The sequence below is a fragment of the Glycine max genome, chromosome 19 (assembly GCF_000004515.6).
Source record: "Glycine max cultivar Williams 82 chromosome 19, Glycine_max_v4.0, whole genome shotgun sequence".
Taxonomy (NCBI): Eukaryota; Viridiplantae; Streptophyta; class Magnoliopsida; order Fabales; family Fabaceae; genus Glycine; species Glycine max.
In genome coordinates, this window is record NC_038255.2 from 46,906,334 (window position 1) to 46,933,019 (window position 26,686).

Below are 26,686 nucleotides of genomic sequence, written 5' to 3' on the forward strand. Positions count from 1 at the left end.
AATTTGTTATTACTGATCTTTTCAAGATTAGTTAAATTAAAATTTCAGTAGAAGATTGTTTCTTTCTAAATCTTAACCGGAACAAATGTTGTACCATGTTATGAGGTTGATGAAAATATTAAGATATTGCGTGGAAAGGTTTCTCCTCATATATCCACAGGTAATTAATATTTAAGGTAATAAATATAGTTTTTTTTTAACAATTGCTTTAAGCAGTCATAATCGCCATATAAAAATTCTATAGTATCCTTTGTTTATATATGTTGAATTTTACAGCTCCCTCACGCTTAATGTAAAGGAAGAAGAAAACAAAGGGACAAAAACTAGAATATCAAACGTGAACTAAGCTTCAAATTTTCAGTCAATTATATTTTTAGTCCTTCCCATTGCAAATGCTCTTCTCCGTATCAAACTGGTAAATATAAAACGACCAAAAAGACACCGTAGAAATTATCGATGTAGAGATCGATATAATTCACGAAGCTTGCATATACTTACAACAAAGTAAGGACAAAAGCTTGGCAACATTTATACAAGGTATATCCCACCGATTTCTTTATTAAATTATGGAAAGCCCAATTTTAATTCCTAAAGAATTTTGATTTCTAATTCTCCATAATTATTAATTGATCTGGTTGCTAACTGACATAGACAAAAGAGCTATATAGATAAAACCAACATGGGAGACAACCTCGAATTATTCTTTCCTATGGGTATGTCTCTTACTTCTCTGACAGTTTGTTTATGTTTTATACAAGGATAGGTAATCCATAAAATTAATATTGTTGATTTTGACATGTATTGATTAGGTGAATAATTATTAAAAAATTCATTTTTAAGTGTTTAGTCGTTTATCAAGCTGCGTGGAGTTCAGAGTAAAGAAATTGATGTCAATGTTTTTCTATTTTATCTTGACATAAATATTTTACAATTGGTTTTAATTATTTGACGAACAGGTGAATATCGATGTTGTGCCTCGACTACACGCAGTTCTTGTATCGAAGATTTCTAGGCTAGAATAACATGACACAATAACGAATAATTCTTGTGTGTGTGTAATATTTATGAACACAATCAATTAAAAACTCAAGATGTATTAAAATAATAATAGTCTGTTTTGAGGTTATTTTAATGCTATTTAATTTTTTTTATTTGTTCTACCTACAAAAGTTGTGCTCAAGAACTTTTCATTATGAAACTATATATATGTGGGGTAGTGGAAATATATTGTGATGAAAAACTCTTGAAATCACTAAAATTAACAATGCACATTTTAATAAATCTTTTAAATATAATCTCTTTTTTATTAAAATTTATTAAAAATTATAAAATTTCATCACTCTCACGTTTTATTTAATGAATATCTCTTATATGTTATTGTTATTTTCTATAAATTTTGATTAATAATAAAGTGGGTATCGTGAGTGTGTTAGAGAATATATTACCACTTACATTATAAATGAGTTGGAGGTAGTATATAAATTAGTTGTATAATTAAAGTCTATTTAGCAATATTATATTTTTATGGTATACAAGATACTAAATGAAATATAAGAGTATCTCTAGTGTAGGTGCCTATATGAGAAATTAAGCAACATTGCTTAATAAAAAAGAAAATATAAGAACATCTCTATTTAACTGATTTGTACTAATAAAAAAAAATATTTTTTGGTCACAAAATTTAATGTGACTCATTTAAGCACTTACCATAACAACTTTAGTATTAGAATATTTTTTTTTAAGTTCTTATTCTATGTAACATTATATAAGATCTAAGATAATTAATTCATTTAAACAATTATATATTATAGATGCTCAAGGTAGCTTAACTAACTAATTTGAATTCAAAGGACAAACCCACAACGAAAAAAGGACTATTTTTTTAGGTTCATCTATATGAAAAAATATCATTTCCTTAAATGGATTAATTATTGTCTATTGGTTAAGGGATAGGTTCATAAAGTAAATGTCATAGGTGGCACACTCATAGTTTAAGATTAAAAAAATAGTTGTTACCGTGTGTTTGGTTGATTTTAGCTGAACTAGGAGACTTATTTACAGTGTAGTTTTTACTTTTTATTTTTTCATGCCTATTATACAAAAATCAAACTCTTTTATCACTTGTATTATAGTTAGTATTTGTGCTCAAATTAGGACTAGGTATAGAAACCAAGTTTCTGGAATTAAGCCATATACAAATCCTTGTGCATCTCTCATTGTTTGAGACGCGGATCCTTTCGAGTCGGGGTTTTGACCTCCATGAGTCAACTTCCAACATTTGGGTTTAGATCCGGATTCTAAGTCCAAAGTCAAAACCATAGATTAACTAGTATTTTAGCTCTTGCAGTTAAATATAGTGTGTAAATTTTATGATTATAATTTATTTATTAAAAAATAAAATTATTTATATCATATAATTAAGGTAAATATATATATTAAATGACCCTAATAAAATTTAGTAATTTTTTTTATAAAAGAACATTAAATATATCTAAATAAAGGGGAAAAAAATAATGTTATCCTTATGTCAGGAAAAAAAGGTAATAATAAATCATTATCGGACAATTTATTCCCTCAAAATTGGAGATGAACATGATAGTTTAAGTCAAGTATGAAATAAAATTATTTAAATCAGGTAAGAAATAAAACATTAAATCAATATGCAAATTCAAAGATATAAAAATAATTTTTTCCCAATAAATTAAAAAAACTCCATGAAAATATAAATGAGGGGACAAATTAGTTTAAATTAGGAAAGAGATAAGGAATTAGAGATTTTTTTGAGTGAATAGAGATGATTTTTTTTAATTCAATAGATAAGAGAGGAAGAAGAGAAATTTTTTAGAGCAAATAATATTTGCATAGGGAAATAGTGTAATTCACCTTTGTTTGAGAGAGAATTTAAACAAAATTGGATGTGAAAGAGAGTGAAGCTTCTACAAATTAAGTAATATTAATTATTAGTAAAGTCTATGAATGTTTCGTAACAATAACATGATTATAAAAAAATAATTATTTCAATTTATATAGAGAAAATATAAAAAATTATAACTACTTAAACCTAAATATATAAATATTATAATTGATATATCATTTCAACAAACAAAAAAAATGAAATGATTTTTTTTCAAATTTTCTATATTTTCATTTTCCACATATTAAATTTTTTTTATATGTCTACTAATCAGCTTCAATAATTACAATGTAGTTTCTTAAACTGAAATTCCCACTTGCTTTCATTTACAGTTTAAATCTCAAAAAACATTGATAATATATAATTACAATTTGTATCAAAATAGAATTTAGTTATCATGCCCCGAAAGTGTAATTATTTATACATTATTAATCAATTAAAAAAAATCTTTTTTTACAATAATTTTTAAAGTAATTATTATAAAAAAAATTTATAGATACCCAAAGGTCTTCATACAGTGACTGCATTTAAATTAAATTTATCATAAACGATAATCTACTATAGAATGACACTATAAAAGGTCTTCATACGATGAGTTCATCTAAATTAGACACCTAAAGTCTTGCATAAAGATTTGAGACAAGGAGGTGCTTATGTCAACATTATTATCATCTTCCACGAGTGCGGCGTGCACAATGTTTTGGACAAAACGAGTTTAACTTCAAGCATAGATTCAATGGACCATGAGAAATCTTGGCCTCTGACCATGTCAACGATTCAGGCACATCAGATTCCTAATCAATAATGTCCAGCTAGCAGCAGCCAGTTTGGGCTGAAAATTATTATTTCAACTAAACAAAGAAAGTTTAAAACGCAATGTAGACACTAATAAAAATTATGAGAAACCTGTGAAAAGGCATGTTGCTTGGTATTAAAGTTTCACATTGTACCAACCAGTTTAGTGGTATTGTAGTTAAAAATTACAGTATAATATCATTGGTTGGCAGCTTATACATCATAAGGGCTGCCCGAGTTATAGAAACTAATTCATGAAATGATCACCTGAGACACAAACGTGCATAGGGAGATGGTGCAATTGTGCACTATTCGAAGCATGATTATATTACTATCAGTCTGATACAAGGCAGAAACTACAACTTACGTTCCTGTTAAAGAGAGAAACTTAGATCACAGCTTTGGCATCAATGGTCTATCTTTATATAATTAATCATGTTATAAATTCTGATTTTATTCTATTATTCTACCAGTCACATGTTTGGAAAAAAGAGAAAGTGAATATGGACTGATGACTTTGATCTTCTTCATGTATGCTTATGATACATTTGAACCAATGAAATTATTAGCAGTTTAAGCTCAAAACCAGAAAGTTTTATGAACTTGATACCCCTCGAGAAGAAGCTGCCCCAACCTTTTTCACAAATTATAATGAGCCCCCATTCAGATCGATGCTACAACTATATGCTTGGATAACATTCTCTTCCTCTGCTCTTGTATCAGTCACAGAATCCTCAATGCCATTATCACTAGTAGCACTATTAACTGTCCCACTACTTACACGTACACATTTGGACTTTGAATTATTGTCTGAACATTCTGTGTTCTTTCTTTTCCTCTTTGAGTTGATAAATCGGTACTCAAGAGCTTCCAATGCTTTTGTGGTCAATGGCCGGTTCCTTGTGCTCTGGCGACGGTTGGCAAGGCTAGACTGCTGCTCCTTATTACCATCAGGAAACTCCTGTGTGGCATTGAACTGGGCTATCTCAGATGGAGAAGATGATGTATCTGCACATTGATTGTCATTTTGCGGTCTGACCATAGAGGATGGTATTTCCATTTCAAGTCCTAACTCAGGTGAAACTTGAGGAAAATTCAAGTCAATCAGCATCTTGGTTTCAGAATTTTCTGCAGAAATTTCTCCAACCAGGTGGTTCTCAGTGACACTGCCTTCATTGCTCATGCTTGGACTTCCTTTAGCCAGATAACTTGGGAAAGGCAAATTTTTTAAACCCATAGACAAAACCATGCCATCAGATGCTTCATGCAGATTTGATGGTGAGATTGGCTCATTTAAATCAAACTTTCTATCCACAGAAGTACTTTCAGTGCAGTGGCTAAATTCTCCATGGTTACAAGCTCTTAACTTCTGCATCGATGTGATGCAGGGAATTGTGCAATCAGATGTCATCTTTTGAATAAAGGGGTGTTCATTGATCTCCCTTGAATGCTCATCATTATGCAGATCAGAATGACATCTATGATACTTTACTTCATTGGTGGTGTTGAGGGCTTCAAGAACATGAGTACAATCTGAAGAGTCTATGCTCAACCCCTTATCAGAGAATTCTTCAATAGGGTTTGAGGAATTAGCTTGTTCAACCTGGTCTTGAATAGGATATGAAGAATTAGCTTGTTCAACTTGATCTTTGTTAGGGCTTGAAGCATTAGCTTGTTCTACCCGATCTTCAATAGGGCCTGAAGCATTAGCTTGTTCTACCCAATCTTCAATAAGGCTCGAAGCATTAGCTTGTTCTACCCAATCTTCAATAAGGCTTGAGGCATTAGCTTGTTCCACCCGATCTTCAATAGGGCTTGAAGCATTATCTTGTTCAGCCTGATCTTCTGATTCTTCAGATGTATCGTGCTCAGATTCACTAGAGCAGCTTGAGATGGTAGATACACTCATAGTTTGAAAAGGTAAGCTTCTCATCTGTGTCACTTTATGTTGATTCATATCATGAAACATACTGGTATCTACAATTGTAAATTTTGTGAGATCTTGATTGGTCTTTGAACTTTGAGGTTGAAGGTAATGAACTTGTTCTCTATTTGGCACACCCTCTAGGTCTCCTTGGTCTTCTGTTTTTTTCCTATCTGCACTTCCCTCAGTTGCTTGACTTTCAGTCTCAAGAAGCCCAGGGTCAGATGCTACTTTATTCAAAACATCACTTATAGAATCAAAGTAGTGGTCACCTTTAACCAGTTTCCTTCTTGAAAATTTCTTAACACCAGGTACAAGAAAAACCAAAGATTGTTTTGATCCAGAAACAACTTGATCTATAGGCTGTTCAGAATGCCAGCCTTTTGCTAACAGACGAGGCCAAACAGCTTCCCAAAAGAGATCACTGGATCGAGCTTTACTCAACCTAAAATCTCCTGTGAGAAACTTGATTACATCTGCAGGTGTAAGAGAGGAGCAAGCTTTGCCAATTGGTATTTCAGGGCGAACAGAGAATGTGTGATTGATCTTTGTTGGCTCAACAGCAGTGCCGGTGAGATCTTGCTTCCCTTTTCCAATACCTACTGCAGCTATAAGTAAGTCAATGCCAACTGCATCCTTTAAAGCAAATACATATTCTTCAAAAGGCATCTTTCCCTCCACAAATTTCCTTGAAATCTGCAGTAATATAATAATATATACATGAATTCAGGCGACATTGTTTTTCTGGTTGGAAAATACATGGGTTACAGAAATACAGCCAGTTTAACAGCACACTATACAAAAGCGAGTGAACTATGGATACAGTTAGAAGGAAGTGTCTATACTTTTATTTGAGAAAAGGAAATAAAAATGAGTGTTTAAGACTCTAAAATGTAGGAATGTCGATTATGCAATTACTTGGACCAAATAAATTATCATGGCATGTAACTTAAGAGAATGTATAGGAAGAAACACATTAGTTGTAACTTGTAATTCACTCTAGCGAGTATTCTCTCCTAATCGAGAAGCTAATAGACTTATCTCAATAACATATGTAAGGGGAAAAGTTCACAGTTGAAACCATAAATATATTTTGTTTTAAGACCTATTGACACTATTTTAAAGACTCTTCACATATCCAATCTTTTTAACTTCCAAAAATTAAAGGAGGTCTAAGCAAATCCTGCATCTAACTCATCACTAAACAGTTCAATTTTTTAATGGTTAATAAAGAAGGATCTTGCATTTTTTTTAACTGTGTGCCACATTCTTCTTGGAAAATAAAGAAGATAGCCATAAATACCTTCCTATAATTAAACATTTAATAGTAAAGGACTTGGTTTAATGGGATAAGAGTACAAGACAGGAAATATGCTTGAGAATTTGACTATTGTTCTAAAATCAACCACATATTTTCCATGGGAATAGAAACATTGTTATTTAAGGTCCTAGTATTAAAAACACACAGAATGACCATGACAACTTGTCATAATCAAATTATTCAAATGCAAAGAGGCTAAAGAGCAAGGAAAATTTGTCAAATAAATTTAAAACTGTGTAACAGTGATTGGCATAAATGAAATATGTCAGAGAGATACCTCCACCAATGTAGTTTGAGACTCCCCTGGCACGCGGGGAAATAATCTTGACAGCAATTCTTGCTGCCTCCATCCTGTGAATATTTTCTGGCCATATATACACCGCTTAGTTCTCAACTTTCGGCACTCTGACCATCGGCAGTATTCTTTAGACTTGAAAAACTTTCCGTAATAGAAAAACAATATATCTCCCATAGTTCTACTCCCAACAAATCTCTTTAAAAATTTAAGGTTCTTCCCAAATACATAGAGGCCAAGAAGAAAATTGTTGTATTCAATATCTGTCCAAGATTGATCATCCAACAATCCAGGGAGAAGATACTTCCCTCTTGGCTGAACACTTTTAGAAGATGATTCAAAATTTGAGAACCCTCCTACATTTTTCTCTCCACCATGTGAAACAGTCTGAAGTGTCACTTCAACTTCTGGACATTCATTCTCGGAAATAATTGGCCCCGCTTCACTTGTGAAAGATTCTGAAAGCCCACAACCACAACTACCTTCAAATTTGCAATGTGCCCACTTAAGAGGAATGGGCAATCCTAGTGACATAGACTCTTGCTCGATGACAGTGATTTCTGAATCTCTTGTCTTCTTCACAAGCTGAGAAAGATAAGGTGTTGTAATTAGTGAAGGAATTTCTGCCTGGTATTCCTCTCCAACACGAGGCAGAACTTCTGGATCTCCAAATATATCTTCAAATCCTTCAGCAGACTTCATTTCATTGTCTTCTTTGTTGTCATCAATGCAACGAGAATCCATCTGCAAATATTGGATTGTAAGTTGAATAAAGAATAACATAATATGATTTCTCTCTATTGCAAAGACTATAAATTCTTGCCCCTCATTGCAATTGCTCCTCGTGGTGATAAATAAAGTTAGGAGAACAATTCCATCTATAAAGCATTAAGCCAGCGAAGTCGAATCATTCACACATTAACTGAGGCAATACCATATGTTAAAATTTCGTACCTTAAAACACAAAATTATACACCCTATAAGATAAAAACAAGAATTTCAATAATTTTTTTATCATATCAGAAATTTCATTCATTACTGCAGAATATATAATTCAGTCATATTTAGTATAATTAACTTAACTATCGCGTTGCTCGAATGAAACAACAATCGGAAAGGAAAAAAAAGGTGATACAAAAATCAGTTCACAGAAAACCACTCAAATACTCTGAAAATCTAATCAAGCACATATCCACATCCAATTCCAATCCCAGATCAACGCTCCACGTTAAAAGACCCGATTGATTACTGATTAAACACTAGAGAAATAAAGAATTAAGATTTTACAAAAATCGAATAAAACCAAATACGAAGTAACTTTGCCGTTTCTTGTTTCTTTTCTAAAAGATGGGAAAAAAAAACTACCTTGATAATATTATATGAAGCAAACAATCAGCAAGCAAGTATAAATGATTGAAGCAATCACAATGGGTTGATACGATAATTCAACGGCAGACCCATGAAATATTAAGATAAATAAAAAAACGCATTGAATAGAATATAAGAAAAATCAGAAAGAGAAATGCGCAACATGCAAAGTAATGATTAGAAACAAGCTCGGGTAATGTAAATGTAACCTTGAGGGGAATAGGTTTGAAGGCACGTGAGAAAATCGACCTGGGGAAATGGGTCTTGGAATAATCCTCGATTTTCAACGTGTTGTTGTTTCCTTGGTGCGCTGAAAATAAGAACTGAAAATAACAATAATTATAATAAAAATAGAAGAGTAAAAGAAAAAAACATTAGGAAGAGAAGAGAGTGTTAAAGAGAGAAGAGATACGTGGTAAGGTAAGGTAAGGGGAATCGTAGAATCATATCATATCATCACTCACATAGCTCTACTTTCATGACAGCAAACTTGCGTCCCCGTAACGAGAGAGAGAGAGAGAGAGAGAGAGAGAGGACCAAGAAAACGAGAAATCGAAAGAAATAAAGAATGGAAATTCTCCGAGCATAACAAAAGCTTTTTTAATTTATAGTCCTCACTAGCTTATTTCTCAATGTATTGCACCGAACTTAAATTTATATTTTATTATTTATAGGAATATTTTTAATATATTATTAATGATTTAGTGTAAATTTTGAAGGATATGCCAATAAATCATTTATCAAATTCTTAGGTATTATAATCGATTTAGGATTCTATTAAAAATAAAATAAAATTTAATAAATATAAATTTTATATTAATTAAATTATTTAGAAAAAATAAATATAAAGTATCATGTCACATCACTCTCATAAAATAAAATCTTATATATATATATATATATATATATATATATATATATATATATATATATATATATATATATGCACAAGTTTAGTGTCTCATACCTTGCATATGGATATTAATTTTATATTTATAATTTATAGGAATCAATTTTTTATTTTATTATAATTTTAATATATTATTAATTATTTATTTCAAATTTTAATAAATTTATACTAGTAAAAATGTAAATAAATACCTGAATGTATTTTTATGTATCCCACATGTTTCAAAAAAATTATTATTGAGGTATTGTCTTAGGTATGATTCTTTATTTTAGTAATATCTTACATGTTTCTTTTTTACTTATTTTTTTAAGTTGATTTAATTTTTTTTTTTAATTATGTTATTGGTATGAATATCCTATTTTTGTCATTAATGATAAGATTTTTAATCAATTAACTATTTTTAATTAAGATAAAAACCGAGGGGGTCTATCTAAGTTTATTAAACATGATATGCAAGTTGTTGAAAATACATGTTTTTGATTTCTACTATAAAGATACTTACGGGATCTATTTTTGTTTTTTTTTTTGTTTAAAAAAGTGCATAAATTGTTGTAAAATAATATTGCTTTACCATATTTATATTATTGTTTTTATTATTAAAAATTAAATACTAATAAAAAATATTTATTTATATATTAATTAAACATAATTATAAGAATATATTGATGTTACGTCAAATACTAATAGAATCGTTAAAACCATAAAAAAAAAAATCTACCATATCCATAATATATCTAAAAATTCCAAATGATTGTTATAAAAGCGAAATCAAGACATCACATCCACAACTATTTTTTATTTTTCTAATAAAATCTAATGAAATTCATTATAATTTAAAGTAATTTATAAAAATTTTAAAATAATTTTATCTATCAAAATTAAAATTATATTATTTTTCTGTTTCTATTTTTGTATTTAATTATACATGGTTAGATTTAAATTAATGTATATATTCTAAATAATTCAAACAAATTAATGTTGATTGATTATTTCTAATAAAAAATTCAAAACTTATACAGACAAAAAAAAAATCAAATGATTGTTAAAAAAACATTAGATATCAATTACTTTTTATTCAATTGATTTTTTCTAATTAAGATAAATAAAACATCAACACTAAAATTAAAATATCTTAAACACAATTTTGTGGGTAAGTAAACGTTCTTTCCAACCACGACAAATAAGAAATAGAAAATGTAATAAAATAGCTTTTTTCAATTAATTTTGAATATGATATAAAATGCAATTAGAATACATATTAAATATTTAAATCATAAAAATCATTGGTAATAATTTCCTTAAATATGAAATATATATATATATATATATATATATATATATATATATATATATATATATATATATATATATATATATATATAAGTACTATCAATTAAATACGAATGTATTAATAGTTTGAATTTTCAAATTATAAAAATTATACTATGATAATTTCCTTTATTATGTAATTAAGTATATTATAATTGAGTAATTATCTTAATTATTGTGTAATTAAGTATTGCATAATTAAATAATTATAATTTTCTTTATTAATTAGACTATTTTTGTCATGATTGATTATCCTAATTAAATATTTCAGAAAAAAGTGTAATATTGAGTCTCTAATCAATCGATTTCGGAAATAATATCCAACAAATTATATTAATTTGATTGAATTTACTAATTTTGAAAGGAACGATTATGAGTTTGTCACTTAGCATCACTCACAGAATTAAATATTTTTTATATCTATAAAAATAGTATGTATATATATAGAGCTAATGGATCAAATTATACATGTATAATTATTACATCAATTCGGGGCGTCATTAAGCCAAGAATCGTAAATTCAGCTTGAAGGATGCAAGTATCCTTCTCCAAAAAACCATTATTCTGGCCTGTAAGCTGTCTGGACCCCCCCCACGTCGAACTTACCACAAACTACAAGAGGAACCAAGTCAAGTTAGAAAGGATAGGAAAAACTGTTGGAGATAAAACAACACTATCGGATTGCATGCGAATTTCTTTTATATGCATTCCACAACGAGTTTAGTGTTGGGGGGCAGAGTTGAGACTTCCAAAGTTAAAAATAACGAGATACTGTTGCCCTTTCCCTCAACGATTCCATTAGGAGCTTCCTTAAAAAACAGATTTGACAAAGAACAAAGAGATTTTTGGTCCTGGTTATATGCATTAAGAACATCACAACAGTAAACATTTAAATTCTACCTCTAAAATAAGTTGGCCTTTAAAAGTATCTTCTTAGTATAATTTGACCATTTAAATTAATTTGCATAAGAACCAACTGAATTCTCGTGTATCTTCTTATACATAATTTGGCAATTAAATTAGTATGTGTTTAGTATAATTTATCTTAAAGAAACAATCTTTTTTATTCATTTCTTCACAGAGCTTCTGGAAAAAAAAAAAACATTTCCTAAAATTAATTAATAATAAACATGTAATAATTCAATTTCAAACAACAAATCAACCATAAGAAAGTTGAAACTTAAAAGTATTTGTATATATACCATTTATAGTTTCCACCGACAAATGATTCAGATTCGTACTTGTCTGATTTTGCCAAGGAAAAGCTATTAAATTTCCAACTATGGGTAAGAGGGATAGAACCATGAATCATAGATAAACAATCGCCTTTATTCGTGGTCTTGGCAACGAAAACCTCAGCTCCAAACACACAGGTATCGTCCATCAGATAATCCATTTGAAGGGTTTGTGTCTATGTCAATGAATTTTGTGACACCCCACTCAGTTCTCAGCACATGGAAACGCTTACATTTGTATCTGCATTTCAATTCGTTAACATATAAGTTAAGATAATAAATTTTATCATACTTCTTCATATATTTTTGAAAATGTCATTAATAGATAAGTTTCGCTCGTTTGATCAAAACACATGCATGACCAATAAATAAATTAAAACACGTATTCACCAAAAAAATAATTAAAACAGAGAAAGATTTGTATAAATTAGAAATCGCCAACATATAGCATAAAGACTGGAATGCAATAACAAAGAAATTAACGAATCTTACTGGCTAGTTGCTACATGCTAGTGTAAAATGTTGATAAATTTGAAATTTATGAACTACAGCTGTACCTTGAGTAGTAACATACTCGTCGTCAATGAAATTATATGCAGAAAAATTTGCAATTGCATTGACCTCCCAATCAGCAGGTAACGAACTTGAGTCCATAAGCACCAAATAAATAGAAACATGACCTTCACCAACCCCTTTCGTGTTCCCAGTTCTGCAGGTCCATTGTGCATCAGATTCATAATTCACAATATATATAGAAGATGGAAAAGCATAAACAAAGTATCAAGCCAAGATCAATAATGTTATCAATGTGGTGAAAATGTTTATAATAAGGTTGTATTTAATTTGTAATGTTCAATGAGCAAAAGTACAGGGATCACTGAATTAGCAAAAGAGCATGCATATACCATTTATAACCCCCTGCTTCAAACTCTTCGGAGGTACATTTTTGTACCGAGGCCTTGGAAAGCCATGAGAAGGACTTGATTTTAAATGTGTATTGACTTGGTGGAGCTTTTCTTCCTAAGAGATTTAACCGAAAACATGGTAAATTTTGAGAATGGAAGAGATGTATGGATGTATTATGTATAATGTACCCCACCTTCCTATGTATCTTCCAATGGGATCAGTCTAACTGTTACGTACCATTGTTTTTTACATAAAAAAAAATCAATTAAAATAATTTTAAATTTTTCTCTAACATGGAAAAAATTAATTATTTGTATATTTTGAAAATATTAAATATAATTAATTTTTATTTAAAAAATAATAATTCGAGCAAGATATTCGAAGGGAATAGGAGAAGAACAGACACACCTTTCATAGTTTGGACAGAAAATAATGGATCAGCAGTTTTGGTCTCCATGATTGATGCAGGCAATCCAATGGTAAGGTCTAAGGAAGCTTTAATCTGGGTTTTGGAGTTTCTCAAAGATTCCAAGTTCCATCTGCAGGTGCAGGTCTTTCCACTAGTACTATATAATTTCTTCAACACTCCAACAAGAAAAGGATTGTTTGCGAGTTATGCATTTGTTTATTATACGTAGCCGTAGGTAGTGGAGCTTACATTTTTAACAATAATTTCAAATGCATTCTAAAGGGAATCGATCAACCTTGGTATAACCAAAATACACATCACAAACAATCCTTTCCTTGTAGCACCAGAAAGGTTAAGAAATTGTATCGAACCACCAAGAGTTAGATATTTCAAGAACTTTGTGGCCATAATTGAGATTTGCTCTCTTTCTCTCGAACAAACTACCGATAAAAATTAACTTCAATGACAGAGAGAAACATTATTTGTAGGAAGATGATTTCCTTTTTTAGCCAATTGAGTGTCACGTTTTGGGAGAGAATAAAAATAATGATACGTGAAAAGCTGTCAAGTGACTTAACGGAGAGATGAAGTGGATACCATTATGTAAAACTTAGAAGCATTAACATATCATGAAGTCGTTGTAGTATAGTGGTAAGTATTCCCGCCTGTCACGCGGGTGACCCGGGTTCGATCCCCGGCAACGGCGTTTTTTCTTTTACGTTCTTATGTTTTTCTCTAGTTTGGAATAGCGTGTTCGGTAATTATGAATTATCTCAAAGTGTTCATTTATTACTAGTAATTACCAGAACTAACTAACACTGAAAAGTGAAGAAAACAGTGAGTGATATTTTTGCTTTGCGTGCTTAGCGGGAGAGGGAAGCTGAAGAGAATATTTTCGTTTTCGAAATCCACCGATCTCTCTCATTCTTCAATGGCCACCCTTTCCGCATGCGCTTCCCCTCCATGGCCAAACCCTAATTCTCCCAATTCAAATCCAGACCCTAATTTCCTCCCCGATCAATCCCAAACCCTCGACTTCGACTCCCTCATGCCTCCGCAACCCGAATCTCCACCGCCCCACCACCACCACTCCCCCGACGCATCGCCGCCGGAATCCTCCCCATCGCTCCCGCCGCCGTCGCTCCTCTACCTCTCCTTCAACCAGGACCAGGCCTGCTTCGCCGCCGCCGCCGACAGCGGCTTCCGCATCTACAACTGCGACCCCTTCCGCGAGCTCTTCCGGCGCGATTTCGACGGCGGCGGAATCGGCCACGTGGAGATGCTCTTCCTCTGCAACATCTTCGCCCTCGTCGGCGGCGGGCCTAACCCTCAGTACCCGCCCAACAAGGTCATGATCTGGGACGACCACCAGGGCCACTGCATCGGCGAGCTCTCCTTCCGCGCCGCCGTGCGCGGCGTCCGCCTCCGCCGCGACCGCATCATTGTCGTCGTCGAACAGAAGATCTTTGTCTACAACTTCGCGGACCTCAAGCTCGTGCACCAGATTGAGACCGTTCCAAACCCTAAGGGGCTCTGTGCGGTTTCGCAGCTGTCCGATTCTCTCGTTCTCGCGTGCCCCGGTTTGCACAAGGGTCAGATTCGCGTGGAACACTACGCGCAGAAGAAGACCAAGTTCATCTCAGCGCATGATTCCAGAATCGCTTGCTTCGCTCTCACGCTTGATGGACAGTTAATCGCCACCGCCAGCACCAAGGGTACGCTGATTCGGATTTTCGACACAGATCACGGCACGCTTCTTCAGGAAGTATGTGTTGTTTCGTGTTTGTTTGGTTTGGGGATTTGAATGATGTCTGTAATTTCTGAGTTTGTGCCTGAATTGCTAAAGCTATAAGTAGGGTTAGGTAGTAAATGTGTATGTTAGTTTATTTTCTCTGATTTGATGCTATAGTTTTTACTGTGTGGTTATTTTAAACATTTTGGTTCTCTGGTATAAAGTTTATTGGGTGTCACATTCAGGTGAGAAGGGGTGCGAATACTGCTGAGATTTGTAGTTTGGCATTCTCTTCTACTGCTCAGTGGCTAGCGGTCTCAAGTGATAAGGGTACTGTCCATGTATTCAGCCTTAAGAAACATTCTAACATCCCCGAGCTGGAAAAGACACAAAGTTCATCCAATTCAGAGGCTGCCGTTACCCTATCTAACTCATCTCGCTCCTTCATTAAATTGAAAGGTAGTTTTTTTTACTAGAGTATTTCTTTTCATTTTCTCTCTTACAATCTTTTCTACAGTACCATTTTATGGGCTTGTCTATTTGTCGTGCTGATGTTGAAGTTTTAATAATGGTGTTGAGATTTCAGATTTCGAAGAGAATTGGTTATATGTTGTTTGCTTGTTCTTTATGCAAAAGTGCTGCGGGTGAAATTGATTTCATTTATGTAATATCTGTAAATAACTTTTTAAGTTAACTTTACCAAAATGTAATTAGAAATATATTAATTGGAATAAAATTTGTAATAAATGGTAAAGGGAAAAATTATATTTACATGGAACTGATAAGCACATTAATTTCATTTCATTTTCAATATCAGATTTTGCTAATAGAAGCAAATAGTTGGTCCTTATCTATTTTATAGGAGTATTTCTTTGATTTTTGGGGACACTGAAAAGTTGGACTCTGAAAACAATTTCTAAAACTTATCCTTGTCTTCCATAGTTGAATTTGGCTTCAAAAGCTATATTTGAGTGGCTTAGACGTTTGTCACACTAGTTTTTCTCTGGGTAACAAAGGTGGCCTATTAGAATAGGGGGGAGAATTGTTTACTTCACCGATTGTTTGATAGAATATTTTAAATGACATCAATTATTTTGCTTTCAAAGACAAGATGTACCCCCCCCCCCCCCCCCCCCCCACACACACACACACAGAGTTTCACCCTATTTTTTCAGTGTTAAGCGTTGTAACACATGAATTTGGGGGTCAACAAAGTTTTATTTGAATTTTTATGTCAGAAGTACTACCTGTTTGGTGTGTTGTGCTGTGGTCTGTTTAACTCAAACTCATATTTTTCATTGTAAATTGATACTATTAGTTTCAACAGCTGTCTGTATAACTGATCCCCCCCCCCCCCCCCCAAAAAAAAAAAATTTGTTGAAATTTCTCCGTATTTTAATTCTGAATTTTTGAATTAATATAGACTGGATATGGATTGTCTGCGTATGAAGTGCTTTATCTATTCAATTATTTTTTTCAAAAAATCTGTCAGTTAGGAAGAGTACGGTGATTAATATCCTTTTCCCTTGTTGATTCTATGTATTACTTTGCTCTTATAGGAGTGTTGCCCAAGTACTTCAATTCTGAGTGGTCAGTTGCTCAGTTTCACTTACAAGAGGGCTCTCATTACACAGTTGCATTTGGTCTCCAAAAGAATACAGTCATTATTCTTGGCATGGATGGAAGGTATGGTTTGAAGAAACGACTAAATGGTGTTTTCTCTAAGCTGTTATTGATAGCTTTTCTGTTTGTTTTAGATGCCGCAGATTCTATTGTAATACGTAAAACATGATAATAATGCATTCAGTATCACTCTGCAGTATCACTGAGCTGACACTTTGAAGAATGATCTTGAGAATTCTAAGTTTGCTACTCGTCTCATACTTATTATTTGTAAGATAAGATAAAGCTAATGGAGTCCAAATTTAACTTAATGATTCAATTGAGCAGATAGCTAAAAGCATTCGGTTTTTGCCATATAATTTTATTCATGTGTGTTGCATAGGTCTCATGGCTCTTTTGACAAATCTTAACATATATCTATGGCTTTGTGTTTTTGGTATGCTTGTTGTTTATTGGACCTTTTCATATCCCAAAAAGGTGGACGCTTGTGTTATATGATGTAATGAATTGCAGGATTTGTTTTATGCAGCTTCTATAGATGCCAATTTGATCCAGTACGTGGAGGGGAGATGACTCAGCTGGAACATCGCAACTTTTTAAAGCCAGAACCAGAAACAGCCTTGTAAGACGCGGAGAGAAGAAATCCTTAGCGCTTGCGTTTCTCTGCTTAGTTAGGCTTATGTAAATATGCATACTGAAGTAACACTGACCCCATTATTAGTAACTCAGGGTCGACCTCGTTGCTTCCATTGTAATATTTGTGATTATATAGTTTTCTATTTTTTTAATAATAAATATTGAGAGCTATGGTAAAATCTGCAATCTCCTAATCTGGTTGTGTATTAGTATTATCGTATGTGCACGAGAGCTGTGGCAATCTATAAAGCATTACAAATTATTTTCCGACGATTAAACATGAAATCATTGAAACTTGGATTGATAAAGAAAAATGAACATTTTCTAGTCAAGTGGAAAATAAATGCATTGAGAGATAATCCATATTACCTTAGAAGGCAGCTAATTGACAGCGATTTTGCATTCCTTCCCTTACATTTGATTTCAAACATGATCTGCAATCAACGATTTCATTTCACAACTGCTTTCCTAGCATTTCATTAGAATAACAATGTGTTTTCCATCAATAAAACTTTCATAGTGATTATGATAAATAAAAAATTGCATGGAGCATAAATTCCATCCGAAGATATTAAAGCATATGATCTTCACCCCAAATGAATAAAGATGCATCCAAATTCCCAAGAAACTATTTTGCTGAGACCTAAATGGAATGGAATGAATGGCATGATGAAATGTACAAAAATATACATCCTGTGTAAACTTTTAAGATTCTTGTTGTGGGGAAACGAGTAGAATATCCCAGTCCCAAAGTCGAGCTGCAATGTTGTCAATGCCTTGCACGATTAAAAGACACAGCAGAAGGCGCACATAGCCAGTTGGTTTGTAGGTCCATCGAGTAATGTAGTATACGTATTATCTCAACTGTTAAGTATGTTACTATCATTTCCTCAAAAAAAAAAAAAACAAAGTATGTTACTATCGTGTAGTATTTCTTTTGTGAACTACTACATCATGATATCCTCTTGAACACCAATTTGGAGGGAGTGACAAGTATTCCATCTTAAGTTACATGATAATGATAAGAGACCAACTTGGTTAGCAGATACCATATCTTATAAGCACGTAATTAGAGGTTTAATTCCTACATAGTCGCTTAAATGGTAAGAGAGTTTTACTATGCCAAAAGTTCGCCAACATTCCTCTGGTGTTGTACCTCCACAGAACTACACCCCAAGTCCTTGGTCAGTTGCCTATCCTTCATCACCCCCCTCACTTTCTCAACATCAGTCCATCTTCCCATCGCCGCATACAGATTTGATAGATGAACATAATATGCAGTGTTATCCGGCTCCAATTCAATGAGCTTTCCAGCCGCTAGCAGACCCAACTCCAAGTCACCCTGAGCTTTAGAACCAACCAACAACGATCCCCACATAGCCTTGGTGGGTCCAAAAGGCATACATCCCATGAACTCAACAGCCTCTTTCAAACGCCCAGAACGCGCCAACACGTCAACCATGCAAGCATAGTGTATGACATTAGGACAACACCCGTACCTCCCATCAACCAACAAACCAAAAATCTCTCGACCCATGTCCACCAAACCCGAGTGACTGCACGCAGATAGCACCGCCAACAAAGTCACTTCATCCGGTCTAACTCCATCTTTCTCCATTTTGTTAAACCACCAAATTGCTTCTTGTCCACTCTTGGCCAAAGCTAGCCCTTTAATAACCGTATTCCAAGTAAACACATTCTTCTCCTTCATGCTCCGGAACACATTCAACCCCTCTTCCACTCTCCCACACTTCCCATACATATCAATCAGCGCCGTCCCCAATACCACATCCAATTCCCAACCCTCCCTCTTTATGACACCATGTATCCACGCCCCCATGTCAACATTCCCAGAGTGAGCACAAGCGTGCAACGCGTTTATCATCGTGACCCTATTAGGAACAAACCCCGCATACTGCATCTGTTCAAAGACAACCAAGGCATCGTCGTAGCCGCCAACGCTGTTGTACCCAGTGATCAACACGCTCCAGGACACAACATCCCTGTGAAGCATTTCATCGAACAGTTGGCGACACAATGCGAAGTGGCCGCACGAGGCGTAGACGTCGAGGAGGGAGTTGCGGACGTAGATATCTTGGTGGTGGCCGAGTTTGAGGACGTGGGTGTAGACGCATTGCGCCTGGGTGACTTGGCGGGTGTCGGAGAGGGACTTGAAGAGGGGAGGGAAAGTGAAGTTGTTGGGGAGGAGGGAGTAGCGGCGCATGTGGGTGTAGATGAAGAGAGGGGTGTGCGGGGTAAGGGATTGGGAGAAGACTCTGATGAGGGTGTTGAAGGTGTAGACGTGGGGGTGGGGGAGGAGGGTGGTGAAGAGAACAAGAGCAGTGTTGAGAAGGCCGTGTGATTGGCACGCACCGATGAAGTGTTGAGCGACTCTGGTGTTTGGGTAGATTTTCTGGAGGATGAGCTGCGCTTGAATTTCTCGAACCTGCTTCTGGCTACGGCAGGATTCCTTAAGCAGAACAAGAATCGCAGCCCTCTCCCAACCCGCCATTTCCAAATCAAAACGTTTATACCGTCTTAATTATTCACTCATTCTCATATTATTTTAAATCATTTAATTTGCTATTTAAATTTTCAAAATAAATTAATTTTATCTTCAAATTATTTTAAATGATTCAATTTTATTTTTAAGTTCTTGAAATTTGAGAATCAAATTGATTCATTTCTAAGAATTTAATGATCAAATTAATTTATTTTTAAGAATTTAAGGATTAAATTAAATTTTTAAAAATTTTTAAAAACAAATTGATTCATTATTTTTAGAACTTAAAGATTAAATTGATTTTTTAAAAAATTTAAAGACAATTATTTATACTTTATAGTATATGATCTTAATATACCATGAAATTTTGATTTCCAAATAACTGTTTATGTTTTTTTCTTCTTCTTTTTCTTTTCTTTCCCCTTTTGTATACTATTTTTGGCGACAATTTTTTGAGACAAGCTAGTCCGTAAGCATGGGTCGCATTTGTTGTTAGTACATATATATTTAAAATGATTTATGTGTATAAATATTTCCTTTAAAAATAAATAATAGAGTTTATGAAACAAAATCAATCATTTATAACATAATTAAACAACCTGAAAATTTTAATTATATTTATATATTACAAAAATTAAATTAAATTAAATTAATTTACTATGGACTAGAAGAAAATTGTAATTCCAAAAAGGAGAAGTGAGTCTATTTTCTAAGAAAGTCTTTCTAAATCTTTTTTCACTTTCATTATCTATTGCATGATTTCTTCATTTGGATCTTCAGAATTCATTATCTCACGTTCACACGGTTGTGTTCATCTTTATGTTTATTCTAAAACGATTTTATGTATATAAATATTTATTTAAAAATAAACAATAGAACATGTAAGATAGAATCAAATATTTTGACTGAATCTAATAGAAATTTATTATTATTTTTTAGATTTAAAAACATAACATGATAAAAATGAAACAAAATTCCAAATATAGTATCTATTTATTTAATTAATTAATTTTTTTCATCTCACAATATTTTATTTTATAAATTTATTTCAAAATTAATACAATAAAATATAATAAACTTGATATTTTCTCTTTTGAAAAATTCCGAAAATGAATTCTATTAAACTACTTTTAAATGAATACTGGAATGAAAATAATGACTTCAGAGTGTAGATAAATGAAAAAAAAGAAAATAATTTATTGAAATTAAAACAAAATTTATATATTTTACATAGACGAAGTAGTCATTTCATTTCATATTTTAAAAGAATGTAAATAAAATAGAAAATAAATAAAGGTATGCGCAACCGGGGAATCGAACCCCGGTCAGTACCGTGGGAGGGTACTATGATACCACTACACCAGTTGCGCTTTTGGAAGAAAGTGTCGCACCAAAATGTTTAAGATAACTAAAAGATATTTGAAATTAAAGATGCTTGTGTTGAGTTGAGAATGTCAAACAAGTTAATAATTTTGATTACAAGTAAATTAAAGGAATACATATAATAATTATATAGGCTTTAATCTTTAGGAAGAAAAGACATTGGCATTTAATCCGAGTTTTGAACCCCTCCCTGTCCCAGGTAAATCTGGGTTTTGACAAACTACTTGAAATTGATCAAGGGAATGAGGATCGTTGGACTGACGGGTGGAATAGCGTCTGGAAAGAGCACCGTTTCCAATCTGTTCAAGTCCCATGATGTTCCCATTGTAGATGCTGACGTTGTCGCTCGCGTAAGTTCCTTCTCCCTTTTTTCAATTTCGGTCAAATTAAACTCTGTGTCTGTGAGTGATTACTGGAATACTATGCAGGAGGTGTTAATGAAAGGGAGTGGTGGTTGGAAGAAAGTCGTTGCAGCTTTTGGGGACGAAATTCTTCTTGAAAATGGAGAAGTCAATAGACCCAGGCTTGGCCAAATTGTCTTCTCCGATCCGGATAAGCGTCAATTTCTCAACCGGTATTCATAATTTCCCTTTCATTTAGTTGCATTTGGATAGATTATTGAATTTCTCTTTTTGAGTTTGGGTTATGATGTTGTTTTAGATTGCTAGCTCCTTACATATCACGTGGGATATTTTGGAAGGTTTTGAAGCTATGGATGAAGGGATACAAGGTCATTGTTCTTGATGTGCCTTTGTTATTCGAGGCCAAGATGGACAAGTTCACAAAGCCCATTATTGTTGTATGGGTTGATCCTGAGACGCAGATTCAGCGGCTCTTGGCGAGAGACAAATCCAGTGAGGAGGATGCTCGGAATAGGATTAATGCTCAAATGTCACTGGATGTTAAAAGGGGTAAAGCTGATATAGTTATAGATAACACTGGTTCATTGGATGACTTGAATCAACAGTTTCAGAAGGTTTTTGTTGAGGTCACAAGGCCATTGACATGGACTGAGTTTTTGCGCTCCAGGCAGGGAGTCTTCGCCATTCTTGCTTCCTTCACCTCAGGTGTTGTTCTGTTTATGAAGACATTCAACAATCATACCCACATTTCATAGCCACCTGTGTTCTACACATTTGTTAATGTATTATTTACATTCCCTCTAAAGCCCTAAACCCATGAGTTCTTTTGTGTATCTCTTTTCAAATTCCCCAACAAATCCTGCTGTTCAAAGTTGATTAATTTAAATTTGAAGATACAACTTCAAGTTTTAAATAACCATGATATTATATTTCTTACGACATGCTTTCTTTCTTTTTGTTGTTGTTGTTGGTTGGGAAATGACTGTTGTTGATTGGTCGTTGAAGGCTTTTGAACATATATGTTTGAAATTTTTTATAGATATATCATGTTTGATAAACATATGCGTCTGAACACTTTGGTTACCTTAAGGTGGGTTGAAATAGAGATGGAAAGTTGTTGTGTTCTGCAAATTTAAGCAGGTTGTGCTTCCATTTAGTGACCTTGAATGGCATCTACGATGCATCTATCATTTGTTTTCTTTATCAATTTGTTCCCGTAGGATGAAAACTTTTTCTGGCTTCACATATATAGACATGATTAACCTTGTGGAGAAAATATATGTCCATAATTATAAGATCCTTTTCAAGAAGTTTGTATATTTCTTTTTATAAGATTTTTTTCTAATTTTTAAGTGCATTAATTATTTTTTTCCTATATACTCTTACTTAATTATTTTCTTTTCAAATATTAATGAGAAGCAATTAAGAAAAGAGTAATTTTGGAATAATAATATAGTTAATTGATAGATATAATGTGATTGACTAAATTAACTACTTTTCTTAAGGGACATAAATTAGTGAAAAGAGTCTTATAATTAGGGGCAAGGAGTATATATGAATAGCAAATCTTTTGGAGGAACTATGGTTGTTAGCTTTTATGCTCTGATTGGTGAGACACTTTCATTTTGATTCTTACCAATTATATTCTAGAAATATTTGACTTGAAGTTTTAAACCTTCTTTAGCTTGCAGAAATATTTTAAAGCTTGGTGGCCTAGCAAGTGGAGGTTAAGTTGTACACTTCATTACTGTGATTACTTCATAACTTTGATAAGGATGACCACTTCCTTTTTCATTGGTCGTTAGATTGTAGATGAGATAGGAAATTTTGATAATGGTAATCATATTTCACTTTTCCAAAAGTCTGTCAAAACCATTAGCTAGCCTAACATAAAGTGGAAGATAACCTAGTGTCCATTATGATATCATGTTGTGTTGATATGGATGTTTTTGTTCTTACATCGAATACTACAGTTATATTATTTACCAAAAGACTGCATGGCACTTAATATTCTATTTCTAATGATTACTGGTTTGAAGTGGGACTCCTAGTGATAATCCGTTGTTTACTTTACTAGTTTTTGCTTGAGGCACCACTTTCTATTTTGCAATTTGCTTTCACTTTTTATTTCTAAGGCGATGTCTACAACAAGCATGCATACACCAGATAGCTTTTGGGTTGGGATTCGTCTTTTGATTAGAGGAATTTATTAATTGTATAATTGCTTTTCGCTTTGTTATGGGAGATATCTTTTTATATTTTCCATTCCTTACCTTTGAAGGAATAGTGGTTTTAGACCTACATTACTTTACCCTTCAATCTTTCCACCGGTTGACTTTTCTTTCCTTCCATGGGGCAAGGCTAACAACTAACAAGTTACAAGGCACACCATAATTCTAAGGCATCATATGGTATTGGTTGCTCTGGTCTTGCTTTAATTTCCTGAGTGGAATTTTCCACGGAGACTGGAGATTTATTATGTGTAATGAGGTTATAAATTGACTAGATTAAATTAATAAATAAAGTAACCTGTTACCATTTAAAATTATAGTAACTTCGTAGTATAGAAATTTAAGCTACCACTTAATGAAAATTATGTTACTTGTTATCAAGTTTATTTTGTCTACACAAGAGTTGATTGGTTTATTGGAGAGATACATTTTCTCCCTAACTTTTTGTTGCAGTATGCTGGGGTCTGGAGGGAGCCATATCTGTTGTGCTCCGTGGTTAGCTTTTTGGCTCGAAAGTCAGAAAATTATTCTTGCTGTATTTTGACTATTTGAACTATTCAAGTTAGCAGTCTGGTAACCTAGTATTCAAGAATATGTAGTATGCTGTTGCTATATTTTGCGATTTAGAGCCTGTTGCTTGACAGAATTTCCTGGCACCTTTGGACTTCTCAGATGCGTTATGTATTTTATCTTTTCAAGTGTGTGATTAATTTTCTGTCAGAATGGAATTTAACAGACTTATTTTCTTTCAGTGTGTAAAATGACAACAACGAGAATTGAACCTAAGATATCGTATAAATTACCCAAATCTCTTATAACTAGGCCGATCCTAATAGGTATAAATATAATTGATCTAATGTAAGAAAAAAATTGTCAGGACTTTTTCTTTCATAACCAGATAGTGCAATGGCTTTCACAGTTTATTTTTGGTAAGCTGTGAGCCTAATTATTTGATGGCTTACATGAAATTGTTCTCAAAAGAATGAATTCACTGGGAGTGGATTGGGAAAGTTGGCGATGATTAGCTGATTAAATGACTCAATGGTTTGTAATTCACCTGAGTAGCCGCCGATGATGGAGGTTTCATGTTGAAAACAGTTGTTCCAGGAATTTGGAATTTTGGAATAGTGTTGTTGCCACAAACCACGATGGTGGGAGTCATGACAATCACAACCACCTGTTGCATAGCAAATTCTTTTGGTCTTTGACAACAAAGTTTGTGAGGAAGGAATAAAAATGAAATAGAAATAAATAAGCCAGAGAAATTTTGTAAAGATAAAAATGAAAGAATAGAGTAAAAATGTGTTATTTGGATTGATGAAAAAAAGGGAAGGAATTTCTCTCTCATTTGTTTAATGAGTCGAAGTGAAAATAAATAAGCAAATTGTATAAAAACCTTATTATATTCTCTTTTCAAACAAACATTGTGAAAATTTGATATTTAATTCTATCTCTATTTATACTCGAACAAACTTAACGTTAATGAAACAAATGTAACAGACCACTAGTGGATACTTGTTGAATATTGCCATTAAAATTCTATAAAAAAGAGTTTTGAGTTAAATTTAGGAAGAAAACCTGCTACTGTCATTCGTATAAGTAATTATTATACATTTATTCTATGGCACTTATAAGCCAAAGATTAAGAAGCATTGATAAGTGGACCCTGAAAATCTGAATGGGGTGGGAGAAATTATTGGATGCTGGTGAGTTAAATCATCTGAATTTTATTCGAGACAGCACAGGGCTGCCCCTTCAGTCATCAACCCAACGAGCTAACCACTCACCAGGCAAGTACCACTGTAAACTTCAGAAGCAAGAATGGATGGTCATGTTATGAAGAAGACGTACACTTTGGTGATTGCATTCTTCAATAGCAGATATACCGTTAATCATTGTCGCATGTAATTGATTAATTATCATAAAATTTATATTTCAACACATTTACATTTACTCATCATGTCATATACGAAGTTGATTTTAGTATATAGTACAAATATTTTTCATTAAAGATAATCATGTTTGAATGGAATAAAATCAAAAAATTTATATATATTACAATTAAAATGTTCTTTAAAATATTTATCTAGATCTCAAACGTAAGATTAAGTTAAAGTAATCTTACACCAGTTAATTTAATTGTATATATGAAGTTGATATAACAATTTATATATTAAGTTGATAAAAAAAATTAACTATATGAAGTGAATCTTGAAGCATAGAGACAATGCATTCATGAGTGGTGGACCTGTTATCGTGTGTGGGTTGTAGTCCCGGGGAGCTCTGCTTTGAGGGTCAGAAAATGAGTGGTACTAAAAGTGATGAAGGCCTTAAAACCGTCTGATATGACAGATAAGATGTCACAAAAGTTGATGCAAAGGACCACCTACAGTACACCCAGGGAGTGAGCATACGTTTTTATCACACCCTACGGAACTAAAAACGTAAAAACCCATCACTTACTTAGAAGTGAATCATAACTTTAATTAATCCTATCATTAAATATTGTTGAACTTGAAATTTTGCCTCCTTTGACGCTACTTTTTGCCACATGATATACCTCAACTGAATATCCTCCTTTGGCATCACGTGACTTTGCTGTTGTGTCAAAAAGATAGTGGTGATCAATGCTCGCTCAGTTAAAGGTGACCAAATGAAATGAGTGCTCTGATTTCTCTTTTCTTTCATATTATATTTTCAACACTTCTATCATTGAGTAACGTTTTCTAATTAGATTCAATAAATAAACTATGGCCAGTGTCAATTAATGGCATGTAAAACTTAACCCAAAAAATAGTACGTTATAATAA

General features: G+C 33.0%; 4 protein-coding genes, 1 long non-coding RNA gene and 2 other non-coding genes across 13 annotated transcripts; 3 read left to right on the forward strand and 4 right to left on the reverse strand.

Annotated features, from left to right (window-relative positions):
• Positions 1-4,018: 4,018 nt before the first annotated feature.
• On the reverse strand, positions 4,019-9,212 carry LOC100807168 (uncharacterized). 6 transcript variants are annotated; one of them, XM_006604649.3, is made up of 4 exons: positions 9,082-9,212; positions 8,867-8,940; positions 7,232-7,993; positions 4,019-6,329 (listed from the first exon to the last, which is right to left on the reverse strand). In XM_006604649.3, exons 1-4 carry the CDS (start codon positions 9,095-9,097, stop codon positions 4,356-4,358), a joined length of 2,826 nt encoding a protein of 941 aa, XP_006604712.1. In that variant the 5' UTR covers positions 9,098-9,212; the 3' UTR covers positions 4,019-4,355. The 6 variants fall into 6 exon arrangements, with proteins under 6 accessions (XP_006604712.1, XP_014627516.1, XP_014627517.1 ...); XM_014772030.3 differs by having other exon boundaries at positions 8,867-8,927; positions 9,030-9,202; XM_014772031.3 differs by having other exon boundaries at positions 9,030-9,189.
• Positions 9,213-11,994: 2,782 nt separating this feature from the next.
• Positions 11,995-14,103, reverse strand: LOC102663933 (uncharacterized). The gene is made up of 3 exons (XR_420035.4): positions 13,406-14,103; positions 12,649-12,800; positions 11,995-12,332 (listed from the first exon to the last, which is right to left on the reverse strand). It is a non-coding gene; the product is annotated as an uncharacterized lncRNA (long non-coding RNA).
• TRNAD-GUC (transfer RNA aspartic acid (anticodon GUC)) lies at positions 14,041-14,112 on the forward strand. The gene has a single exon. It is a non-coding gene; the product is annotated as a tRNA-Asp (tRNA).
• A 91-nt stretch (positions 14,113-14,203) lies between these two features.
• On the forward strand, positions 14,204-17,576 carry LOC100807695 (autophagy-related protein 18a). Of its 2 annotated transcripts, none has more exons than XM_006604653.4 (4): positions 14,204-15,171; positions 15,384-15,597; positions 16,698-16,824; positions 17,275-17,576. In XM_006604653.4, the coding sequence occupies exons 1-4, from the start codon at positions 14,338-14,340 to the stop codon at positions 17,297-17,299; spliced, it is 1,200 nt and encodes a 399-aa protein (XP_006604716.1). In that variant the 5' UTR covers positions 14,204-14,337; the 3' UTR covers positions 17,300-17,576. The 2 variants fall into 2 exon arrangements, with proteins under 2 accessions (XP_006604716.1, XP_003553649.1); XM_003553601.5 differs by having other exon boundaries at positions 14,207-15,171; positions 17,291-17,576.
• Positions 17,577-18,257: 681 nt separating this feature from the next.
• On the reverse strand, positions 18,258-20,008 carry LOC102664320 (pentatricopeptide repeat-containing protein At5g56310). Its single transcript, XM_006604654.3, has one exon. It carries the CDS (start codon positions 19,907-19,909, stop codon positions 18,515-18,517), a length of 1,395 nt encoding a protein of 464 aa, XP_006604717.1. The 5' UTR covers positions 19,910-20,008; the 3' UTR covers positions 18,258-18,514.
• Positions 20,009-21,199: 1,191 nt separating this feature from the next.
• On the reverse strand, positions 21,200-21,270 carry TRNAG-CCC (transfer RNA glycine (anticodon CCC)). Its single transcript has one exon. It is a non-coding gene; the product is annotated as a tRNA-Gly (tRNA).
• A 14-nt stretch (positions 21,271-21,284) lies between these two features.
• LOC100791096 (dephospho-CoA kinase) lies at positions 21,285-22,581 on the forward strand. The gene is made up of 3 exons (XM_003554464.5): positions 21,285-21,633; positions 21,712-21,857; positions 21,944-22,581. Exons 1-3 carry the CDS (start codon positions 21,526-21,528, stop codon positions 22,398-22,400), a joined length of 711 nt encoding a protein of 236 aa, XP_003554512.1. The 5' UTR covers positions 21,285-21,525; the 3' UTR covers positions 22,401-22,581.
• Positions 22,582-26,686: the final 4,105 nt, after the last annotated feature.